Source organism: Solea senegalensis, linkage group LG2, assembly GCF_019176455.1.
Source record: "Solea senegalensis isolate Sse05_10M linkage group LG2, IFAPA_SoseM_1, whole genome shotgun sequence".
NCBI classification, from domain to species: Eukaryota; Metazoa; Chordata; class Actinopteri; order Pleuronectiformes; family Soleidae; genus Solea; species Solea senegalensis.
In genome coordinates, this window is record NC_058022.1 from 6,636,744 (window position 1) to 6,657,573 (window position 20,830).

Sequence of the window (20,830 nt, forward strand, 5' to 3'; positions counted from 1 at the left end):
TATCGTCTCTGATACGTTTGGAATAATCTAAGGAAAATATGCCACTGCTTACACATTTAATATCACTATCATGTGAAATGGCACAACTTAAAATGGAATTTCACTCCAAATGCGAGATGATTCATGTTCTTTAATTAATATGAAATATGTGTTGCATAGTGCAGTTCAACTGCATTAAACCCTCATTGCTGTGTTACAAAAATAAGTGAAATTGCTTCACTTTTAGTGACTTATTCATTTCTCTGTGTTTCCCACATAATCAGTGCATGGATTTCCACCAAAATGTAATAATTTCTTCCTCATAATCTACATCGCTTGTCACATCTGTGGAGCATTTTCAAGAGACTATGGGGGCCACAGACAAAAGGGCCCAATTCAAATTGAACAAAGTACTACCAAAATATTGGGGACATTACAGTCTTCTGTACATACTGTACACACTCAAATTTAAAGCTAGGGTATGAAATTTGTTTCTGAAACATTTTTTGTTCTAATCTTCTTTATGTCCTGATGGATATCAATAAATAAATGTGCACCAAAAAGGTTAAAAAAAAAAAGCAGCTGTCTTTAGTCCTCACAATATTATTTTAAATAGATGAATCAGTTATTTCTGTCAATCAAGTCTGTGGATTTATTGGCTGCAGTAGCTGCAACACCTCCACCAGAACTTAGTGTTTTGGGAGCAAAGCTTTGATGTTGGAGCCAACGGGAACGAAGCCCGCTACTGCTAGCTTTTCTAGACTTAGCGGCTTTTCGTTTAATGAACCAACACCAGAAAATTCTCTTCACGTTTGCAACCCACCTGCTCATCTCATTGGTTTAACTTTCTTAACCTCATAACAGAGGATGGTCATGAGTTATGTGTTTAGTCTCACAAACCTTCTCTTGTCTTCATTATGCGCTAATTTCCCAGTGCAGTGAAATGCAGACGCTGGTGTACCATTTACTCTGTTTCCGACTTATTTTATGTGCAAATCAAGCTAAAGGAAGCCCAACCAGTGTTAGTCAATCTACTCTCCTTTAAAAATATGTTAATTCCCCTCTGCCTGAGGTCATTCATGCTGATAAAACATGTGCCCTCCACTGCCGTTTTCACAGATCCATCAGATTCATCGCCGCCAGTGTGTGGACTGCAGGTCAGGTGACTTTGATAAAGACGACATTAAACAATGACTTAACTTGAGCAACATGAAGTATAAGCAAGTACAAATAGTAGAGTCACTGTCAGACATTTTAGATAACTTACTTTTTATTCCACACAAGATGGCAACTGATCTCTGAGAGGCTTAATAATTTAAGACCTGGGAGAACATCAAAGTACTGAAACTATTGCTGCCCGTCACTATGTTTCACCAGCTGTTTCTCCTTTTACTGACGATGAGCCAATACAATCACAACACTCACAAAAAGCCAAAGTGACTGTGATTCGGACAGAACTGCCGTCACACCGCGTTAGGTTAAAAGGGGTCAGATGAAGTATAGTTACTTTTTTCGGGATTTAAGAAAACACACATTTGTTTTTGTGCTTATTGATGCAACATGGCGGTGAAGGGGATTTCCACTGTGTAACGGCAGCTCCACCTGTTCACTCGCATTCGCGGTCCAAGAGGACGACAACACTGTGGAAACTATCCAAACATACTGGAAAAGTGCCACAGTCACACTCTGTGACGACATGTGAAGTTCTTACTAACAGAGCGCTCTGTGGAAAGGTTAAACCAAGGCATTATAACTCCTTTAAATTTTAAATATACTATCACCAAAATTTTAAGAGACATTTTATCACCTGACTCTGCAGGTCCCTTCAAGCTCCATGCTGCTTTCTGCCATCTTTCAGCTCATTGTTGTGGATTTACCACCTATGGTGTCAACGTTCACAGGGCACCGTTGATGTTGCTCAGTGTGGGGGCTGGACAAATAAAAAGGCAACTGTTTGCTTAAAAAAAAAAAAAAGGTGAAAACAAATTAACCCAAGATGTGATATTACTACTGCATGACTGATGTGAACACATTTGAGACACTTTTTAAAGACAACAAACCATAATGGCTCAATTTACAAAATAATATCAAGGATAATTATGTTCATAATTACTAGTTTTACTGCCATGTACAAGATAAATGAATGACAACTTTATGTTATTTAAAACACATGCATTTTAGTGTAGCATAGTGTACATGTAGAATAATATAGCATAGCTTAGTATAGTATGGTATATGTGTTTTTTAAAGCCATTACTTTAGTATTTCATTAGAATTTGCATTTACCCTGCTTTGTTAATTCTTTTTTACTGTACTCTAATTTCAAGTTTGTCAAATTGAATGATTTCAGAACTAAAAAAAGCCCTTTCACAATAAAAGTTCCTACAACAGGTGAAGTGGAACTGGAGAGAAAATACCTACAGCGGTGGACCTAATTGTCTAAGAAGATAATATATACATCACAGGTGGCTATATAAATCAGGTGGTGATCGTCGTGATACAAATAAAGTATTGAATGGGTGTTGTGGATTTAAAATTGGCCCAAACCCTGATTAGAAGAGGGGCAAAAACAGTCATCCAGCCGCCGGCTAAAATTAGCAGTGATGTCTTTGTGGGTAACAGGAGAGACGCTGGCCTGCTAACATCAGAAAAATCTAAGGCCTGGCACATTCCACTGTATAAATAACTGTGGAGAGTTGGTGGGCGAGGGGGGCGGTAAAGAGAGACATTTTCAAAAAGGGAGAGAGAGAGAGAGAGAGACAGAGAGAGAGAAAGGGCTCATGGCGGCATCAGTGAGTGATGGGACAGCTGTAGACCAAGCACATGGTGAAGCAGCAGAGAGCGGAATCAAAAGGAAGGTTAAAATGGACAGGCAAAGAAAACCCCTGTGTGAAGATTATACACAAGTAGAGTAGTATATTTAAACCACATTATCTACTGGAACACAGGATTACATAAGACCCTCAACTACACTACAAAACTAGCAATTATTTTATTTTACCAGAAATATGTGACCAACCTTTTTGCCATGTTTACAATAATCTGTACTTGCACCTCTCTATTCTACGATACGTCTCCAATCCATGTTTGAAGTGTTGTCATGGTGATTGATCTGTAAGAACAGTGTCATATTTGACAGGGGCTGGATCATTTGGGTAAGATAAATGTGGATTTTTCCTCTTTTACTCACGTGGCAATTGTGATTTGAGTTGCAATCTACGTTTTAAAGTCACAATAAACTACTATACTCTAATGCTAATGATAACTTAAAGATAAGAATGTTTTGGCAACATGTTACATTACAGTGAGGCCATAGTATGTATATTAATAGTATATTAATAATAGTACTAATAGTACGTCAATGTGAAGTGATATTATGGTGACACTTTATTACTATAGTAATCACTAAGCCATAGCTTGTAATAACAATGGAATAAAAGGTACACTCATTGTATTCTATAGTAATTACTAAACTATTACCTGGGTAATAATTTGGAAAAAACACATTACTGCAATATGATCTCCTTATTAACTACACTATAACAAATTTCCAAGCTGGAAATCACATTAGATATACAAATAACTTTTAAAACTATTAATGCCATGTTGTTGCTATTCTGTGATCTAAAGTTTTCCCAATCTTTCCAACATTTATATATATATATTTTATTTTGAAATTGGCAGAGAACATAGAATAATCAAAAATGGAACAATTAAATTGCGATTTGCTAATTGCATTAACTTAAAACATCTAACTGTTCACTTGATGCTCTCGGTTTAACTTGAAGGGAAATATTATATCGGGATCGCCACCTCGCCCACTCTGCGGATATCACCACATTCGGTTTGTGCCCGGCTCTTGTCACAAAGCATCTTGCCGCAGCATTAAGTCAGGCGGGAGTGTTATGTGCATGCCAAGTGTCCCATTTTACACGGCGTCAGACAGCTCTACTATCCACCAAATCTTCTGCAGTGATGACTCTTGACGTCTGAGTGCATGCAAATGTGTGCCACAAACACTCTCCTCCAGCAGGAAAACGCAGTTCCACATTGAAGAGTGAGTTTCCACCACACACTCATGCTGAGCACTGCAGAACAAAAAAAGCACCTGTGCTGATATATATACATACACACGTGTGTATATATATATATATATATATATATATATATATATATATATATATATATATACACATACATACGCATATGAAGGCGTGAGGTGAGCTGAATTTAGAGCAGTGCTGCAGGTGACAAGCCGTATAAAAAGAGAGGTTTTCTTGATCAAAATGCAAAAGGAGCTGCACCGGCCTTCTGAGCTTTATGAGCATCCTTAGAGAGAAACTGAAGAATCTGACATCTGTCATGCACCTCCAGAGGCTTCAGTTTGTCACATTATACAAGAAGAAAGATTTGCTTTCAGTGACCCTGTATGCGTGGTGAGAATCTAACCCACTTACTCCAAAACTGCCAATTCAACAAAAAGTAAATTAACAGAGAAGAAATGCAGTTCCCTATTACTGTGCTGGGTACAATGTCGACCTCTGAAGGCAAGTGTCTAGTAATTTAATTCAGAAAATGTGTATGCTATGCACTGTAAATATGTTTATACATAGTATGCTTGAATATTTTAAATTCAATTTTGTTTTCTCCAAATCTCTACCTGGAGCACATCACATGAATAAAATTAAACATTTGGCGGATAAAAATATCAATACAACGGCTTTTACTTTTAGCTCTGAATGAGAAGTGAAAAATGTGTTTGGCATTTGCAGCTGTATCTACCACAAAAAAACAATGTCCCACCTGGATCATCATATTTTTATGGCAGCAACTGGAACAGGAAGTTAGACAGGCTCTCATAAAAAGCCAGGTGGCCTTGCCTCTAATACACGATCGTCGACTATGGGATGGACGTTATAATACAAGTGTAATTTGATGTCACACGTTATCACTGCCTCCAGGAGAGACCAAATTCTGCAGTTACTAAATCAATTAAAGGCACTTTACTTAGTTTTCAAAATGAGAGTAATTACCTGCTGTATAATGTTAGATGTATTTTTGCATACTATTTGATCTAGGTCAGAGGTGTCAAACTGGTGGCCTGCGGGCCACATGTGGCCCCCCCAATTACATGCATTACATGAAGCCCAAACAATGGCCCATGAAAACATTGTCCTTTGAACACAGTGGGTGTGGCTGAGGTGATAAAATATGGACTAGAAATACATTTTCTAGCAATTTTTTACAATAGTAATAATTAGACATTGATTGTAATTATCATGTCATACATAACATATTACATCCAACATTAATTTACACATATCTGCTTGTGAAGTATACATCGTTTTGTATCAAAACAAGACCTTTTACTTGTCTTTCACTAATCTCATGAATATCTTTATGGTGACATCATGGTGGAATCAGTCATCATCTACCGCTTTATCCTCCACCAGAGGGTCGTGGGGGGTGCTGTGCCAATCTCAGCTACATCGGGCGATAGGCGGGGTACACCCTGGACAGTTCGCCAGTCCATCGCAGGGCCACACACAGATAGAGACAAACAACCATTCACTCTCACACTCACTCCTATGGTCAATTTAGAGTGTCCAATTTACCTAATCTCTACCCTCATGGTGGAATATTGTGTTATAATTTTAAGATCATACTGCTCGCCTGCTACAGAACCCTTTTTTTTCCTCCGGAGACCAGCCCCCTCATGACCAGTCTAGACACTCATCGGCCCCCCAAGGCGTTTGAGTTTGACACCCCTGATCTAGACCCACATGGAATGCTGCAAAAATAATTAAATAAGATCCAAAAAAAAAATTTACATCTTACCTTCACCCAGATCCAAGACAGCGAGGACAGCGCTGGTCCGAGCTTCTCCCAGGTGATTGTTGGCAATGCAGGTGTAGAGGCCGGCATCACTTGGTTTGCAGTCTCTAATCCAAAGCCCCCCATACTCCTGGTTCTCCATGTTGAGGAGCTCATCATTGTGGTACCAGTAGAGAGACGGCTGGGGGTCTCCAGCCACCGTCACCTTCAGGCGGATGTCGCAGCCTGTCCCCACAGCGGCGTTCCTCATTTTGCGTACAAACATGGGGGGAGTTGGGGTGGGATAACCAGGTCCCTGAGGCTCTGGGACGACTTGCTCAGGGTTAGTTTTGGACCGTTTTGGGGGAATGACGGGGCTTGCGGGTGCCACCGCCTCATCTGGCCCCTTTTTCAGGGTCATTTGCACTTCTCCTTTCCTCATGGTTCAACTGATTTGGCAGACCCTCCCAATGAATGCTGTAACTGCCCTACTCAGCAGTACAATTGTAGCACTGACTGGCCGTTATATTATAAACCAAACTTCAACCAGGGCATCTGTGTTCATGAACAATGCTCACATTAGCATATTCTTACATTTTATAGATTTGTTTTACTTGGAAAACCAAATCAAAAGCATGGAGAAGCATATCTGACATGGATGAACTCTACTTAAAGTGCTGTTCTCTGAGCTGAGGTGTTGTCAGAAGAGGAAAAAGCAACCGTTGATTACCAGGTAATTCAGTTGATAGAGATAGCTCCACTCTGCTGCCCAGAGGTATTTTTAGGGCAGGACCCTCTGGATCATGTTGCATTAACAGTTCCCTTGACGTGTCGCTTGAAAAGTGAAGGCCCAGCTTTTCCCTTCCTTCCTTCTCCCCGATGTTCCCTGGACTTTTCAGTCTCTTGACACCATCTCCCAGTTGCAGAACGCGAGTGAGTCTTCAATGAGATTCCCTTTATTCCCAGCAGTCCTTTAGATTTCTTCTTTAACTTTGCCTCCGATTGAGTGCAAGCATCAGGTCCTGTCCAACAAGTTGCACGGTCCCCCCTCCTCCTTTCCCCATGAGCTAAGCCACCCCACTCATGATCTCCCCCCAACCCTCTGCCAGTCAGTCCGAACAGGGAAATGACAGTCACAGCCCAGCAAGCCTCACAATGACAGCTGCGTGGTGATCTGTCTGCCCACTCATTGCTAGGCTCCCGCCCCCTTGTCATTTTTAGCCAACCTGAGGTCAGTAGAACATGCGAGATGGTGCAATACTTGGCACAGAGGGAGAAACTGGTGTTAGTGTGTGACACATTTCATTTAGGGGCCAAATGAAGACAACAGAGTGGTTGGGTTGGCATCTCAGTTGTGATGAGATGATCGTCATAACCTTAAAACCAAGTCCTTATTCTTGCAAGGACAAAACAAAGCATTATCCCGAACCATAACCATAACTACTTAATGCCTCACTGTAACCTAAATCACAATTACGATTGTGTTAGAACTACACTTAACCAGTTCCTCAGAAATTAGGTTCTGCTTCATTAGGACCAGGTTTTGGTCACCTTGAGGACTATTACTGGTCCTGACAAGGACAAATGCAGGTACACACACATACATGTTTTATATCTGAGTGAGGACACCTAAGTTAGGGTAAGGATCATGCCCTTAACATAACCCTAAACTAAACTAACCCTGAAAAAGCACTTTAAAGTTATGGGACCCAGACAAAATGTCCCCACGTGGTCAAAATGTCTTCACAAAGATAGTTTTTTTAGGACCTCAAAAACAAGGCTGTCAGTAAATTAAAAAAATGAACTAATTAATCTGACAATTTTCTAATTAATCGCGAAAATAAACCTGAAGCTTATAACAAAATCATGGAATGAATGTCTATGACTATGACTCACTGTAACCTTAGCCCAACCACAGTCCATGTCTTTACATTACATTATGTGATTTAGCAGATGCTTTTATCCAAAGAGACTTACAATAAGCCTTGAAACCAACCTTTAACCAGAACTTCATTAAGTCTGAGCTATGGTATTGGTAGCTTATTATCGCTATATCCCTCTTCACTCACCTTCTCTTTTCATTTTCGGCTAAACCACTACAATATTTAACATGTCAAAGAGTGTTTACAACTTCGTCAGGAGTGAGGACAAGGACCTGCATCACTTGTCTTGTCCTGGAGTGCGAGTCCCACTCACTGACCACTCAAAATGACCATCCAAATTCACTGATATGGGGCTTGAACTTAAAGAGTGTACGGCTCTCCACAGACAGTGTGGACTGCATCGTGACTTCTATACCTTTACGTTCTCCTTTCTGCCCTGTGTTCCCCCTTAAGATGTTGTTTTGTAAGTTCTTTTGTGGTTCAGCAAGTCAACTTTATAACACTCAATGTGGCAACATCTCCTTTGTCTCCATAAGCCTAACTTTACTTCATACACAGGAGGGACAGGGAGAGGTTAGCAGCTGCTAGCAGCTGTTAGCAGTGTCCTAGCTACCTATTATTACACAGCTGTGGTGTTGAATTAAAACTCCTAAGTCCTCTATGATCACAAGAAGGTTGAGTAAATATGGCATCACAGTTTGTATTTCTTTTCCTGGAGTACATTAAATGAGAACACATGCTGCAAAGTAAGCAAAAACACTCGGCCTACCTTCTGTCATTGCTTTTACAGTCATACATCTCCCTTTAGACCACACCGCTCTTCTTGTAAATGTAAAAACAGGGAGGAAACAGCCTCTGTTGCTGCAGACACAGCAGACATTTTGTGACATGAGCCAGGAAACAAACAGGTGCTCGTGATTACGCTAATGGCGGCTTTGTTCAGCTCAAATTTGATTCATTATTTGCACCTGTGCTTCTCCTACTGTGACTTGTCATAATGTCCACCATGGAAAAGGCCAATAACACAAACATGTACAGGTTAATATGAAACTTTTATTAATAAAACAAAAAATACAGTCATTTTGCCTGTGAATGACAACCTGTTGTCTTCAGCTAATACATACATCTTAAGAACAGTGGGGGGGAAAAAATGACTACAAAAATATGTATACCTGATTATACAATATAGATTATATTCTTGTGGCAGCAGAAGGAGTCACAGTTAAATGCAGAATTAAATCACATACAATTGCAACAAGATATTTTACCACATCCACTTGTCCGCCGCTTCTCTACGCATTTCCTCAGCAGCAGATTTGTCTCGAGGTTGTGACATAAAGGTATTGGCCATGTTGAAATGTAGCCGCACTTGAAAGCTGTCAAGGTTTCCAAGGTTTCCTCAGGCTCAAGTGAGCAGGTTGAAATTTGCAAAAATTTGCAGCTTCCCTTTGAGCAACATTCCCCTTGTAGACATGCATGCCTGAAACCAAAACTAAGTTAAATAACATAGATGAAAAAAAATAAAAATAGAGCATAGTATGACAAAGTATTCAAAAAAATGTCAAGGGATTTTTTTCAGGTCAACAGTTGACCTGAATTTTTAATCACAAGGCTGTTTCACAAAACCTAGAAAGAGGAAGCCAGGGATATCCAGTTTCATGAAAGCAGTTAAGCATTAAAATACTTACAGCTACTATTATTATTCTTGTAAAAACATTTATATTGTGGGCTATTTAGTCCACTCGCTTAGTTTTATATCGACATAAAGTAAGACGTCTAACAAAAAGGGTAAAACCAGCTGCCAGACTAAGACATTACTTAACAACACAACAGAATACATTATAAACATGCTCATAAAGTAAAGCAGTGTAGCCTCATGACTACTTCTGTCAATGTGTATTTCCCTTTCTGTACAAAGGACCATTCAAAGTGTACTGTGTACTACTGCCTGTTAAAAGCATCATTATCTTCTTTTTTTAAATGATTACAAATGAAGTGCAATTCAGTCACCACTAACACTAATTTCGAGTCTACATTATGCAATCAGGCTTCTGTTGTCTGACACCATTTTGCTCCGTCAGGTTAAAATACGCAGCCTTTTCTCAAACAATAAATCCCACCTTGTGTTCTGATAAAGAAAGCTGTGAAAGCGCCTGTATCTAAAATACTTAAACCCCCGAGTGGCCTATAGCTGCATGTCCTTATCCTATGTGAACCATAAAAATCCAGGATGAACTGATCCAATCCTGGGTTTTCTATGATAATCCTGGATTTCTTTCTTCTGCTTTGGTGAAACAGCCCTCTGGAGAGTTTGAGACGTGTCCCCTTCCAGCGTCGTTCTCACATGAAGGTGGAAGTGATTTCTGATGACAGTGAAGACCTGCTGGCCCTTGAAACCGATGCTCTCTCCATGAGGCCGATCTTCCTCATTATCTGCAGCAGCCTCCTCCTGAATTTCTCCCCCACAAAGGCATACAGCACCGGGTTCACACAGCTGTGGAGCAGGCCGAGACTCTGGGTGGCAAACATGGCGTGATTCACCGCAATCCTTGCCGGGCACTGGTAGAGCACTGGTCTTGTCCTGAAGAACGAATCTGTCATCACTGCAATGTGGTACGGCGTCCAGCAGAGCAGAAACGCCACGACCACGACCACGATCACCCTCATGGCGCGTTGCCGCTGAAATCCACCACGGATTTGAAGGAGACGCCGTATGGTCACTCCGTAACAGGTCAACATGATGGTCAGAGGGATCACAAAACCCAAAGCATGGCGCAGGATTCTGGTGGCCAGACGCCACTCTTCAGCACTGACGGGGTCATACATTTCAGAGCACACTATGTGGCTCGAGTTTGGAGATAGGGACAAGGTACTGAAGAGGCCCGGCAGAGACAACAACGCTCCCAAAGCCCAGACGGCGGCACAAACTACCCAGCTGATCAGCTGGCGGTTCGCCCTGCGTGCATCCATCGCGCGCACAATCGCCATGTAGCGGTCTATACTGATGCAAGTCAGGAAGAGGATGCTGGAGTAGAAGCTCAGCTCCTGGAGGATGGTAACAATTTTGCACATGGCATCTCCGAACAACCAGCCCCACGAGACAGAGACGGCCCAAAACGGGATAGTGACAGCAAGGAGGAGGTCGGCGACGGCCAGGTGAAGGAGGTAGAGGTCAGAGGGCGGCAGCGACTGCTTGCTGAGGCCAATCACCAGGCCCACCACCAGATTTCCAGGAATGGCCAACAGGAAGATGAGGATGTAGAACACGCTGGCGGCCATCATCACTGCACCCGGGGTCAAGAAGGATTTGCAGGGCTGCGTTGCAGGATCAGGGACGAACTCAGTGTAATTGTAGGTGAAGTTGAGTTCGTCATAAATAGAGCCAAAGTCTAAGATAAAAGAAGAGGAGTTTGGATCTAAGGACAAAGCACAATAATATACTTGTATGTTACAATATGTATCATAGGATGTACTGACATTATTATCATTGTTACATAATAAATGGGGATTAAAAAAACAATTCTATTGTTTTCACAATAATTATACAACTTATATATCATCCAAACTAATATGTTATCATGACAAGCCTAATTCTTACTGTTAGACAGTGTATTGCTTTGTTTATGGGATAAAAATTCAAGATTCAAGATTCTTTATTGTTATTATAAAGCATAACAAAATTTCCTCCCGAGACTCTCAGCACACATTGAAATGAATAGAAAATAACAAATAGAAAAATAGAAAAGAACAAAACAGAAAACAAGATAGGATATTGCGAACCATAACACACATTATATTTGTTACCATATTCACAATAAAATGTACTAAAATAAATATGAATTCTTCAGTTAGCCCTGCCCACTCGCCTGCATACTCCAGTGGAGCCTGTCATGAATGAGTGAGTGAGTGAGTGTTGTGCATGAACACTCTCAATGAATGTGTTACCATTGCTGTAACAAGTGAATTTCGCCAGTGGGGTCGATAAAATCTAATCTAATCTAATCTAATTTATATCCTGAGAGTGGTGTGGCAAAGTCAGCTCTTTTTTTGTTTGTTTGTTTGTTGGTTTGCAAATAACGTTAAATGTAAATGAATTACATCCCATAATTTACTGTCAAGGACCAGTTTTAAGTCTAAATGAGGTGGGTGTGCTATGAGCTGACCTGTTCGGTGACGTAAAGGCTACCTTGTCACCTGGTTTGTCTTATATGGCTGAGGTTTACGGTTGAATACTGAGCATTCATTTAATACATTAGCCCAGAAAAGGAACACCTATGATGTTATTGTGATTAATCTGGGAGATTGCTTCTCTAAATATTAATGAATTAACAGCAGGTATGTGGAAATCTATCTTAAAATCTCTAAGATTAAGAGAAGCCTGTTTGAAAAAACATGAATATTAATAGTTTCAATAGTAATCCATATTAATAGAGAAAAATGTGGTTGTTTTTTAATACCAATAGGACTTTATAAACATTTATTTATTTTTCTGCTGTTTTGGAACTCTTAATTAAGTTCAATTTTATTTTTTTTAAAAAAGGAAAATAGTTCCTTTTCTTGTATGTGTATGAACTGAATTTGGAACCACTTTCTAAATATGGACCGACTCAACACTGTGTATCAAATAAAACAACAAATGTAAGTTTTCATTTGAAGGATGAGAGACACTCACCAGTCATTGCTGCGTCTTCTTGGTCAGAGGCACTGCTGACTATCTCACGAGGAGGCAAAGAACAAAGAAGTGTGACTCTCTCCACCCCCTTCCCATCACCATATACCATGAGCTCTTTTTCCTGTTTGCTTCATCGACTCGACATATTCATCCACTGAAAAGTACAAAAAAGGAAAATGTGATAAATACATTTGAAAGTGTGTAAAATATACAACAATTTGTCACATGTTGGGAGCAGAGGACAATCTATAGCCTATTAAGAACATGCTTTTATTTTGTAGTGTAAATAATTGTTCATGGCTTGATAAAAGTATATATAAAAAAAAACACTCAGACACGACATTTAATCTGCAGTTTTACTGCTGTGGCTGATCACTAATATATAACGTGGAACATGTGTCTGTTTACATTTTATTGCTTCATTTTCTGTGTACTTTATTCTCACTCATTCTGTCTATACAATATACTTATTTTTCATATTAACTCCTCTCAATTACTTCTCTAAATCCATTAACATTAACATTCAGTGTTGACAGTAGTTTGACAATTGTTTGGTTATTCCTGCACCACATGTGGTTTCCTTCCCCCGCATTAATAAGTGTGAGTCACATTATGTGAATCACCACAGTCATGAGATGCCACTGTCATACACTGCGGGCAAAAAAAAAAAAAAACAATAAAAAAACGAAAGGGAAACCACTTCATGTTTATCAGCTAAACTAAATAAACACTGGATGACTCGTCCACAGACATGCAAGAGAGGCAAAGCAACATGGCTGTCTAACTTTATATTTAATGTTTATTTAGAGAAAGAAATGCATCAAGTGCGTGATTCTTCCCCACATTTTGCAAATATTTAATAACTCTTTTATTTTAGCATTGTTGTACAGCAAGAACGTCACCCGGTTCGACCAAGTGAGAAGGAATTGGACTTGTGACTGGAGAGATGTCGGTCTAAACTGAGTAATTGTGGGACAGGTCAAGGGCAAGGTACCCAACACCCTGGGTCCAGATTTGTGTCCGCTAGTGATGTGTTGGCAAATAAAACTGATTCTCATTTTAAATAAGAAAAAGACTCAAGGTCTGATGAAGGCAATAAAAACACGTCAACTGTGCCACTATCAACATACCATGTGCCAGGTTTAAAAAGCCATAAACGACATGATTTGACATTTTCTCATGGGCAACTACGGGCTGAGAGGAAGTTCCCACAACTCATGACACACATCATGTGTCGCCACATGAGCGACGAGCATCACATTTCCTGCCACACTTCTCAGGAGTTTCAACTTCCAGTGTCACAAGTCCTGCAAACTTCATCATTACATGCACGAGACACACACACACACATTAATAAACATGTTATGGTGGTTTGGGTGCCTGTGCTCGTGAAGAAGGGCTGATCGTCGCTTTGTTTTATCGAGCAGCTTATGAAGCGCGTTTACTTGTTCCCATCTTTTCCCACAGAACCGAATGTGAACTACGCAAAGGACACAAGAAATGCGTCAAATGTGAAATGGGGCAACACTTTGCGCACACGGGTCATGTTTTTCGGTGCTTGGTGCAACAGAGGATGTGAGGAAAGTGGATGTCGAGTTCAATGTGTTGCTTCAAGATTGAATACTTGACGATGAGGGGTTTAGGTTTATGTAAGTGCAGCAGAAAAACACATGCGGGAAAGGAAGTTTAAACATAAAAACACTTCATTCAATTTCTACACTTACAAAAAAGTTTATTTTTAACCACTAGATGGTGCTAGAGAAGTTAATCACTGGAATCTGGACTGCTGAGTTGATAGTGTTGGTGAGGCTTTGGGGATGAAGAGTTCATTGATAAATTGTGTGGCAAACTAACACACTAACCAAAACCACAAGTATTAAAAAGGAACAAGACATTTTTATTGGCATCATTATTGTGCTTAAAGCTACAGTAGGCAGGATTTCTCCAATATAATTGATTAATATTTCCATAACCTTTGTAATATATTGTAAATCCAAGTGATACGCGAGAAATAGAAGAGACGTCTGCATCTCCTCTGGGCTCCGCTTGCATCTCTACAACTAAAACCTGTGCTTTGAACAATCACTGGGCATTTCATAGAGTGAGAGCGCTCACTACTGGCAGTTTAAACACAACTATAAAACCCTTTGGTAAGATGACTTCTACCAGAAAACCCTCAGTGACTGCAACAGTGTAAATAAACTTAAAAAGAAACGGCATTTCGGCAATTGGCCCTCATGTCATCCATCCATCACTTTTGGAAAGAGTGTCCATCAGTGCTCATCTGGCGACGAGCTCAGGATTAAAGAGCATTTCAACAACCTGCAGACGAAACTCAAGCAACCATTTATCTCCCAATCCTGACTACTGCAACTTAAACTCTAGGAACAGAAAATCAAATGTGGCAGCAAAATTACTGTAAAATTTATTCGGTGAACCTTTTTTAAGCCAGTATTTCACGTGGTCCCACCTTAATAAAGATACAATTGATGGCAAACAACAAAAACAGTCTTGGAGGAGGGGAGAAAAAAAAGTTTAAAAAGTCAAAACACCGTTACACCCTTCCTTTCAGAGTCACTTAGAATACAGTTTGGCTAGGAGAGGGAAGACCGTTTAAGAAATTTGCTTGTGCATTCAGTCCAAGAACTCATTCTCACTATCTTAAGGCCTTTTCCACTAAAAATGAAATTAAAGAAAAAAAAAAGCAGAAACTGATTTCCTGATTTAAATGACAGCCAAGTTTGCCACGACATAAATTAAGAGAAGAAAGTGCATCAAGTGTTCAAGTAGGGTGTATAGTTTAAAGAGCGGAGTGAGGACAGTGTTTGTGTGTGTAAGTGTGTGTGTTTGGGGGGTAACACTGGCACAGAACTTGCAATTTGCAGTGATTTAGAGGACAAAAGGTGAAAACTGAGAAGGCTGACCACAACTCAACCACCAAGGCCCGGCGATACAAGTGGTAGATCACATCCACGCTGTGCTATTTGCTGAGAGAACTACTTGCACTACGCATGGAAAGAAAAACACCACATTTGAATAACAATTATGTAAATAGCCCAATTGAAGTTGTTCTTTTGAAAGCCAATCTCAGCCTTGTTCTGCAAGGCTCAGAAATGTTCAGGGGGGGTTCAGGTGTCCTTAATTTTCCTCTCACGATATGTCCCCTAACCAGCCACACCTCTATTTCATCTTTTGGCACGGCGTGGGTCCCTGCCATTGCTTATGGTAACTGAGGACTTAGCGGATGTTGGTGGTCCCGTCACTGAAGCGGGAGGCGCGCCGTTGCCAGGCGCCCGACCATTGGGTCGCCCAGCATTTCCAAATGCAGGGTCGCGGGGGCCACCAGCTGGTGGGTTGTTATTGGAAAATGGTGGCATGGCACCATTACCTGTGGGTCCAGAGACACAAATCAGTCAAATATTAACAAGTATCTTCGTAAATGTGCATTCTACCCTCCTGGTTTACAGAATATTTGGTAAATACATACGTACAATACGTACAATAATGGATCATTAAACCTGAAAAAAGGTTTTCCATCTGCTGTACAACATTTAAAAAGAAAAATATATTCAAATAAGGTCAACCAAAACACCAAAAAACAGCTACTTAATTATAATAAATCCACTGATTGTGAAAACTACGTTGCAGCTCTAGTTTTATGCATACAGAGAAAGCAGTGGATATTTCAAATCTTTTCCCTGGCTAGTGAATATTTGTATAAAAGGAAAAACATACTGACCTGGTGGGGCAGAGGTACCTGAATTCTGATTGGGTGGTGAGTTCCCCCTCTGATTCTGGTCTGGTTTACCCTGCAGTAGTGGAGAAAGACGTGTTTAGCACCACACTGCTTGGGCCCATTTCTCATTTTATTTTTAGTTAAAATCCACCCCAACAAAATGGGCAACTCCTTTGAGAACGTCCCACCACTTCAACAACATGTTTTTGACAGATAAGATAAGATAACCCTTAATGTAATAAACATGCATTTCCACATCTATGAATGTAGAATATAGAAAGATGCAGACTATTGAGATGACAAATATAGAGAACTTCAAATTGCACTTGTGATATTATGTTATAGTGCATACAGGACGGGTAACACATGACATATGGTCTACTGAGAGCAGCGCTTGTTGTACAGTCTAACAGCAGCAGGGAGGAACGACCTGCGATCACTCCTTCAGACATTTAGGATGTGCCACTATGTCATTGATGTAGCTGCCCAGTGCTGTGATGGTGTCCTGCAGGGGACGGGAGAGGATGTCCAGCATGGATGATAGTTTGGCTGTCATCCTCCACAACACGCAGTTGGAAAAGGTTGCCATTAGGTTACATTGCTATTGTGGACTATGGGAATTAAGAATGAACGTGTCTGAAGCAGAGTGGAGACATTGTCAGAAAATGTCTTCAATGTCTGGGCCGAGAGGCATTATGGTACGTGCAAGACACTGCAAACAGTTTGTGGCAAGTGTGGCTTGCTAACCAGTTTTAGCTTTATTACAGTAACCATAGTTTCAATGTGGTCGGGCAAAGTGGTAAGGGGTCAAATGGGACTGAACCTTGGTCTGCACTGTAGACCCAGCATTATACATGGTGAAATCCAATACACATCCCAATATTATAAGTTAACATGGTGAGGGAGGGATATACACTGGACTTGTTTCTTGGACACATGGCTACTCACAGATTTGTTTTGTTGGTTTGTTTGGTTCAGCTCAGGGTTTGGTTCACTGAAGTTGGGCACTTCTGAATACACCATGCAGAACCTGGAGGGGAAGGAAAAACCCAAACCATGGATTAATTCAACATAAGCAAATTCGATCCTGACCTTCTGTTTGCCGAGGGTGAAAGATTATGACAGTCATACAGTAATTTCGAATGATTAAGTATCTGTCTGGCCACACAGTGGCCTTTGCAGCAAGAAGACCTGGGTTCGCGACCTGGTTGGAACAAGGGCCTTTGCATGTTCTTCCCGTGAGAATGTGGCAGTTCTCCGGTTTCCTCCCACAGTCCAAAACATTCAAAATGGGGATTAGGTAAATTGGACACTCTATATTGACGGTAGGTGTGAGAGTCGATGTTTGGACTGGTGATCTGACCAGGATGTACCCCCGCCTTTCACGCAACACTCATGTGGAGGATAAAGCGGTAGAAGATGGACGTCCTTAATGTATAATAGGTCTTTGTATTAGTAAAATGGTGCTGTTAATCTTTTTGTTGACAATTGAATCATTGATCAGGAGATGTATGACTACCAAACACACAAAAAAAACAAAAAAACTTACTCTCCAATTTTTTGTATATCTCCTCCTCTTCCAGTGTATAGGGTTAAGCACCCTTTCCATATGGATGCATAGCTGAACATGGAAAATCACATGTTAATTACTACATTTTGAAACCATTAAGTGTCCAGTATGTGAGAGTAGTGCAAGACAATTATTGGAAAACCACAAATATCACCTTATAATTTTACAAATCATTGTTGTTGCATTGTGCATACACTTCCAAACACAATTATATAAATGTTTAGCCTCGTTTTTTTTTACTTCAATTAAGAAGCAATTTCTTATCCGTTATCTGATATTTTTTATGATGATAAATATTGATCTGAAACTTGTTGAGCATTGGTTATTTATTAAAAATGACATGTAGTGACTTGTGGTCATGGAGGGACAGTTTGTTACCCTCTGGTCAGCTTGATGATGTCCCCTGGTTGAATGAGGTTGCCAGGTTCATCCCAGACAGAGATGGCGATGCTCCCGCTCTTGTCTGCCACCTTGCAAGAGCGAACCTCATGTCCATCTTTCGTTTTGGTTACTCGCCCTAAAGCAATATAAAACCGATCTCAAGTTAGAAACATGAACGCGGAAACGATCTTTAATACACAAAAAGTAACGGCAAGTCTCACTCTATGTGATGTGACATTACCGTTGGCTCCTTTAAGAAAAGAAAGACACGAGTTGATATAATGGGGAAAGACGCTCAATCGTCAGTGTGCACTCACCTATTTCCAGAACGATGAATACGATATTCAAATTTTTCAACCCGGGCTTCACGTCCTTTATCAAAAAGGCCTCGCTAGCGGGGACTGCCATTGTTAAAACAAACTAAAAAATCGGCAGTGAAGTGCTCACTGCCTCTTTTTTGCAGGTCACTGCTAGGTTTGCTTTGGCTAAGCTAGTCAAATAGCCTGTTAGCTAAATGTCAACCGAGCCCTTCCAGTACCGTATCGCTACCTTAACTATAAATATACATACGTGTCAGCTGCTGATATGATCTGTAACAGTCAAACCTGGCACCATTAAACCAGCGACAATGAACGAAAGCGGTCAATGCAAACTATCCTTGACCATAACAGATAGCACTAAACGAGCGTGGACTTCGCTATGTTAGCTAGCTCGCAGTTAGCTATCTCCTTTCCGCTCAGGATACAAGCCTCTAATAAGGATCCTTGTTTTCACAATTACAGCCATAATTATAGCTTCATTCTTACCAAAGGTGCAATTATCGTGAAATATTTCCTCAATTACGCACTTTGCCAAAGACACCAAATACTATTACTTGAATGAATCGAGAGTCGAATCTAAGACGTTGATGTTAACACAAAAATCGTTCCACTTACTGAAAGTTACACCAAAACAGTTAAGATTGCATGTATTGCGAAATATTTAGAGATTAAAGCCAATATCACACTCGACCATACAGAGAATCCCTATTAACGTCAGTCTTCCGAATCAATCGATTGCAGTTCCTTTGTGTGCCTCTTTACAATATAAGGAACTGTTAGCTTCGCTAGCGCAGTTTGGCCAACTGTTTTGATACGAGTGTGTCTACAGATACATATGGCCACTATTTCTTTGCAGTTGATCGACAAGCCTTGTATTGAATGCCTTGGTTATTTATGCAAAACAACATAAACAGCCCCCAAAACGCTATTAAAAAAATCTGAACAAACTGTTCACTTCACGTTCTCCCCTTATTCAACAATGCCCCGAAAACTACGTCAGCAAATGCTGCCGGTCAAATTTGTATGCTGAGGCCAGTTCCATTATTCCTCGTAGGGAAGGGGGCGACAAGTAGATATTTCTTTTTTATTTCTCTGATACAGTCATGTCATTGGATATCAACAATAACCAGGTACCAGTGCTTATTAATACAACCCATCTACAGTGTAAGCGGACAGGGCGCTTGGGTTTTTTTAAATCGAAAATATAGTAACAATTGGTTTCTTCCTCCTACTTCCTCCGAATGTATTGCTAAAAACGCGAGAGTTGCAGAACACGAGAGTTTAAGTCTTGGCAAGAACATTAACGGATTTTTTTGTCATACCGTTACATTAGTCATCAATATATAACTGTGTGTTGTCTCGCTGCTTATTTAAGTGTATATTCATCGCTTCAGACACAATCTTGCACAGATGCAAAATGTGTCCAAATAAGAACTGTGATAAAGAACTTTAAACTGTGGAGGGCAGCATTACACCTCCCCGTGCTGCTTGAAATTATTATTAGAAGAAGAACACGCAAAGGACGTGTAGGCCCCGCAGTGCTCTGAAAAGAAGTTTGGTTATCATATTCTTTTTTAATGACGTATGACAAAAGAATGCAACGTAATAAGAGAAAAATACGTCACGAACAGGATTCGAACCTGTGCGGGGAAACCCCATTGGATTTCGAGTCCAACGCCTTAACCTCTCGGCCACCGTGACGGATATCCCTATAATGATATCTAAATCGTTCATATAATACACCTTTAATCTAAATAGTGAAATTAGTGAGAATATTGATATCGTTGTACTGTTATTGTAGACAAGGTATGTGTTTGCCAGCTTGTCAACCAAAGCAGTAGCATTAGTCATTTAGGAGACAGCATGTTGGTGTAGCTTTGGACACAAGAGGGAGACAAACACCATCGAAACAGAGCGCATTCATTTGTGTTTTACATTGTAAACCTTTTTATGCGTAGCCTTCTACTACCAACGGCGTGTTTGCGACATTATCAATGTTTATACTGTATTTAATGTAACATGTACGTCATGTTAATATCTGTATTCTAATAAAACACTATTTAAATTGTTTGCTCTTTCAAAATGTTTCCCATGAATGAACATTTGGCCACAAGTTTCATCCACTGCTGTGACTTTTTTGACCTTCAGTGGATTTAAAAATATACATATTTTGGGGAGTTTCTGATATTACCTTGAACAAACTTGCTGAATCGAATCCAAACTGGATTAGAACTACCTGTTATCGCTGTGAGACCCACCCCTGCTGCCTTATAGTTCTGGTGTAACACATCAACAACTCATAAATAAGTCAGGTCATTATTTTGGCCACACATTAACTAGATGACTGCTGAGTTATATTAAATAGGTTTAATTGTGTTTTTTCTTCAGATAATTGCGAACCTGATAGATGGAAGAACATAGATGTCTGAGCTAACTCACAATACATGAACACAAAACAAACAAATATACAAAGAT

The 20,830-nt window shown here is 40.2% G+C and overlaps 3 protein-coding genes and 1 non-coding gene across 6 annotated transcripts in view; all 4 read right to left on the reverse strand.

Moving 5' to 3' along the window:
* Positions 1–6,859, reverse strand: part of spegb (striated muscle enriched protein kinase b) — a 31,551-nt gene extending 24,692 nt beyond the window's left edge. For both annotated transcript variants that reach the window (XM_044019102.1, XM_044019100.1), the window contains exon 1: positions 5,818–6,859. In XM_044019102.1, coding sequence (XP_043875037.1) covers positions 5,818–6,235 — 418 coding nt within the window. In that variant the 5' untranslated portion in view covers positions 6,236–6,859. The remainder of the gene's footprint in view (positions 1–5,817) is intronic.
* Positions 6,860–8,715: 1,856 nt separating this feature from the next.
* Positions 8,716–12,502, reverse strand: LOC122763916 (C-X-C chemokine receptor type 1-like). Of its 2 annotated transcripts, none has more exons than XM_044018412.1 (2): positions 12,349–12,502; positions 8,716–11,065 (listed from the first exon to the last, which is right to left on the reverse strand). In XM_044018412.1, the coding sequence occupies exons 1-2, from the start codon at positions 12,455–12,457 to the stop codon at positions 10,017–10,019; spliced, it is 1,158 nt and encodes a 385-aa protein (XP_043874347.1). In that variant the 5' UTR covers positions 12,458–12,502; the 3' UTR covers positions 8,716–10,016. The 2 variants fall into 2 exon arrangements, with proteins under 2 accessions (XP_043874347.1, XP_043874340.1); XM_044018405.1 differs by having other exon boundaries at positions 8,716–11,092.
* Positions 12,503–14,750: 2,248 nt separating this feature from the next.
* Positions 14,751–19,344, reverse strand: nabp1a (nucleic acid binding protein 1a). Its single transcript, XM_044018414.1, has 6 exons — positions 18,353–19,344; positions 18,033–18,171; positions 17,634–17,705; positions 17,033–17,114; positions 16,088–16,157; positions 14,751–15,736 (listed from the first exon to the last, which is right to left on the reverse strand). Exons 1-6 carry the CDS (start codon positions 18,441–18,443, stop codon positions 15,534–15,536), a joined length of 657 nt encoding a protein of 218 aa, XP_043874349.1. The 5' UTR covers positions 18,444–19,344; the 3' UTR covers positions 14,751–15,533.
* A 630-nt stretch (positions 19,345–19,974) lies between these two features.
* Positions 19,975–20,056, reverse strand: trnas-cga. Its single transcript has one exon. It is a non-coding gene; the product is annotated as a tRNA-Ser (tRNA).
* Between the last annotated feature and the right edge of the window lie 774 nt (positions 20,057–20,830).

Excerpts from the sequence above, each read along its gene's own strand:
- LOC122763916 (XM_044018405.1), bottom strand. The coding sequence starts at position 12,457 with ATGGTATATGGTGATGGGAAGGGGGTGGAGAGAGTCACACTTCTTTGT. Across the intron at positions 11,093-12,348 it reads AGAAGACGCAGCAATGACTG|ATCCAAACTCCTCTTCTTTT; the intron begins GTGAGTGTCTCT and ends CTTTGTCCTTAG.
- nabp1a (XM_044018414.1), bottom strand. The coding sequence starts at position 18,443 with ATGGCAGTCCCCGCTAGCGAGGCCTTTTTGATAAAGGACGTGAAGCCC. Across the intron at positions 18,172-18,352 it reads ATTCATCGTTCTGGAAATAG|GGCGAGTAACCAAAACGAAA; the intron begins GTGAGTGCACAC and ends ATATTGCTTTAG. Across the intron at positions 16,158-17,032 it reads CAAACCAACAAAACAAATCT|GGTAAACCAGACCAGAATCA; the intron begins GTGAGTAGCCAT and ends CCACTACTGCAG.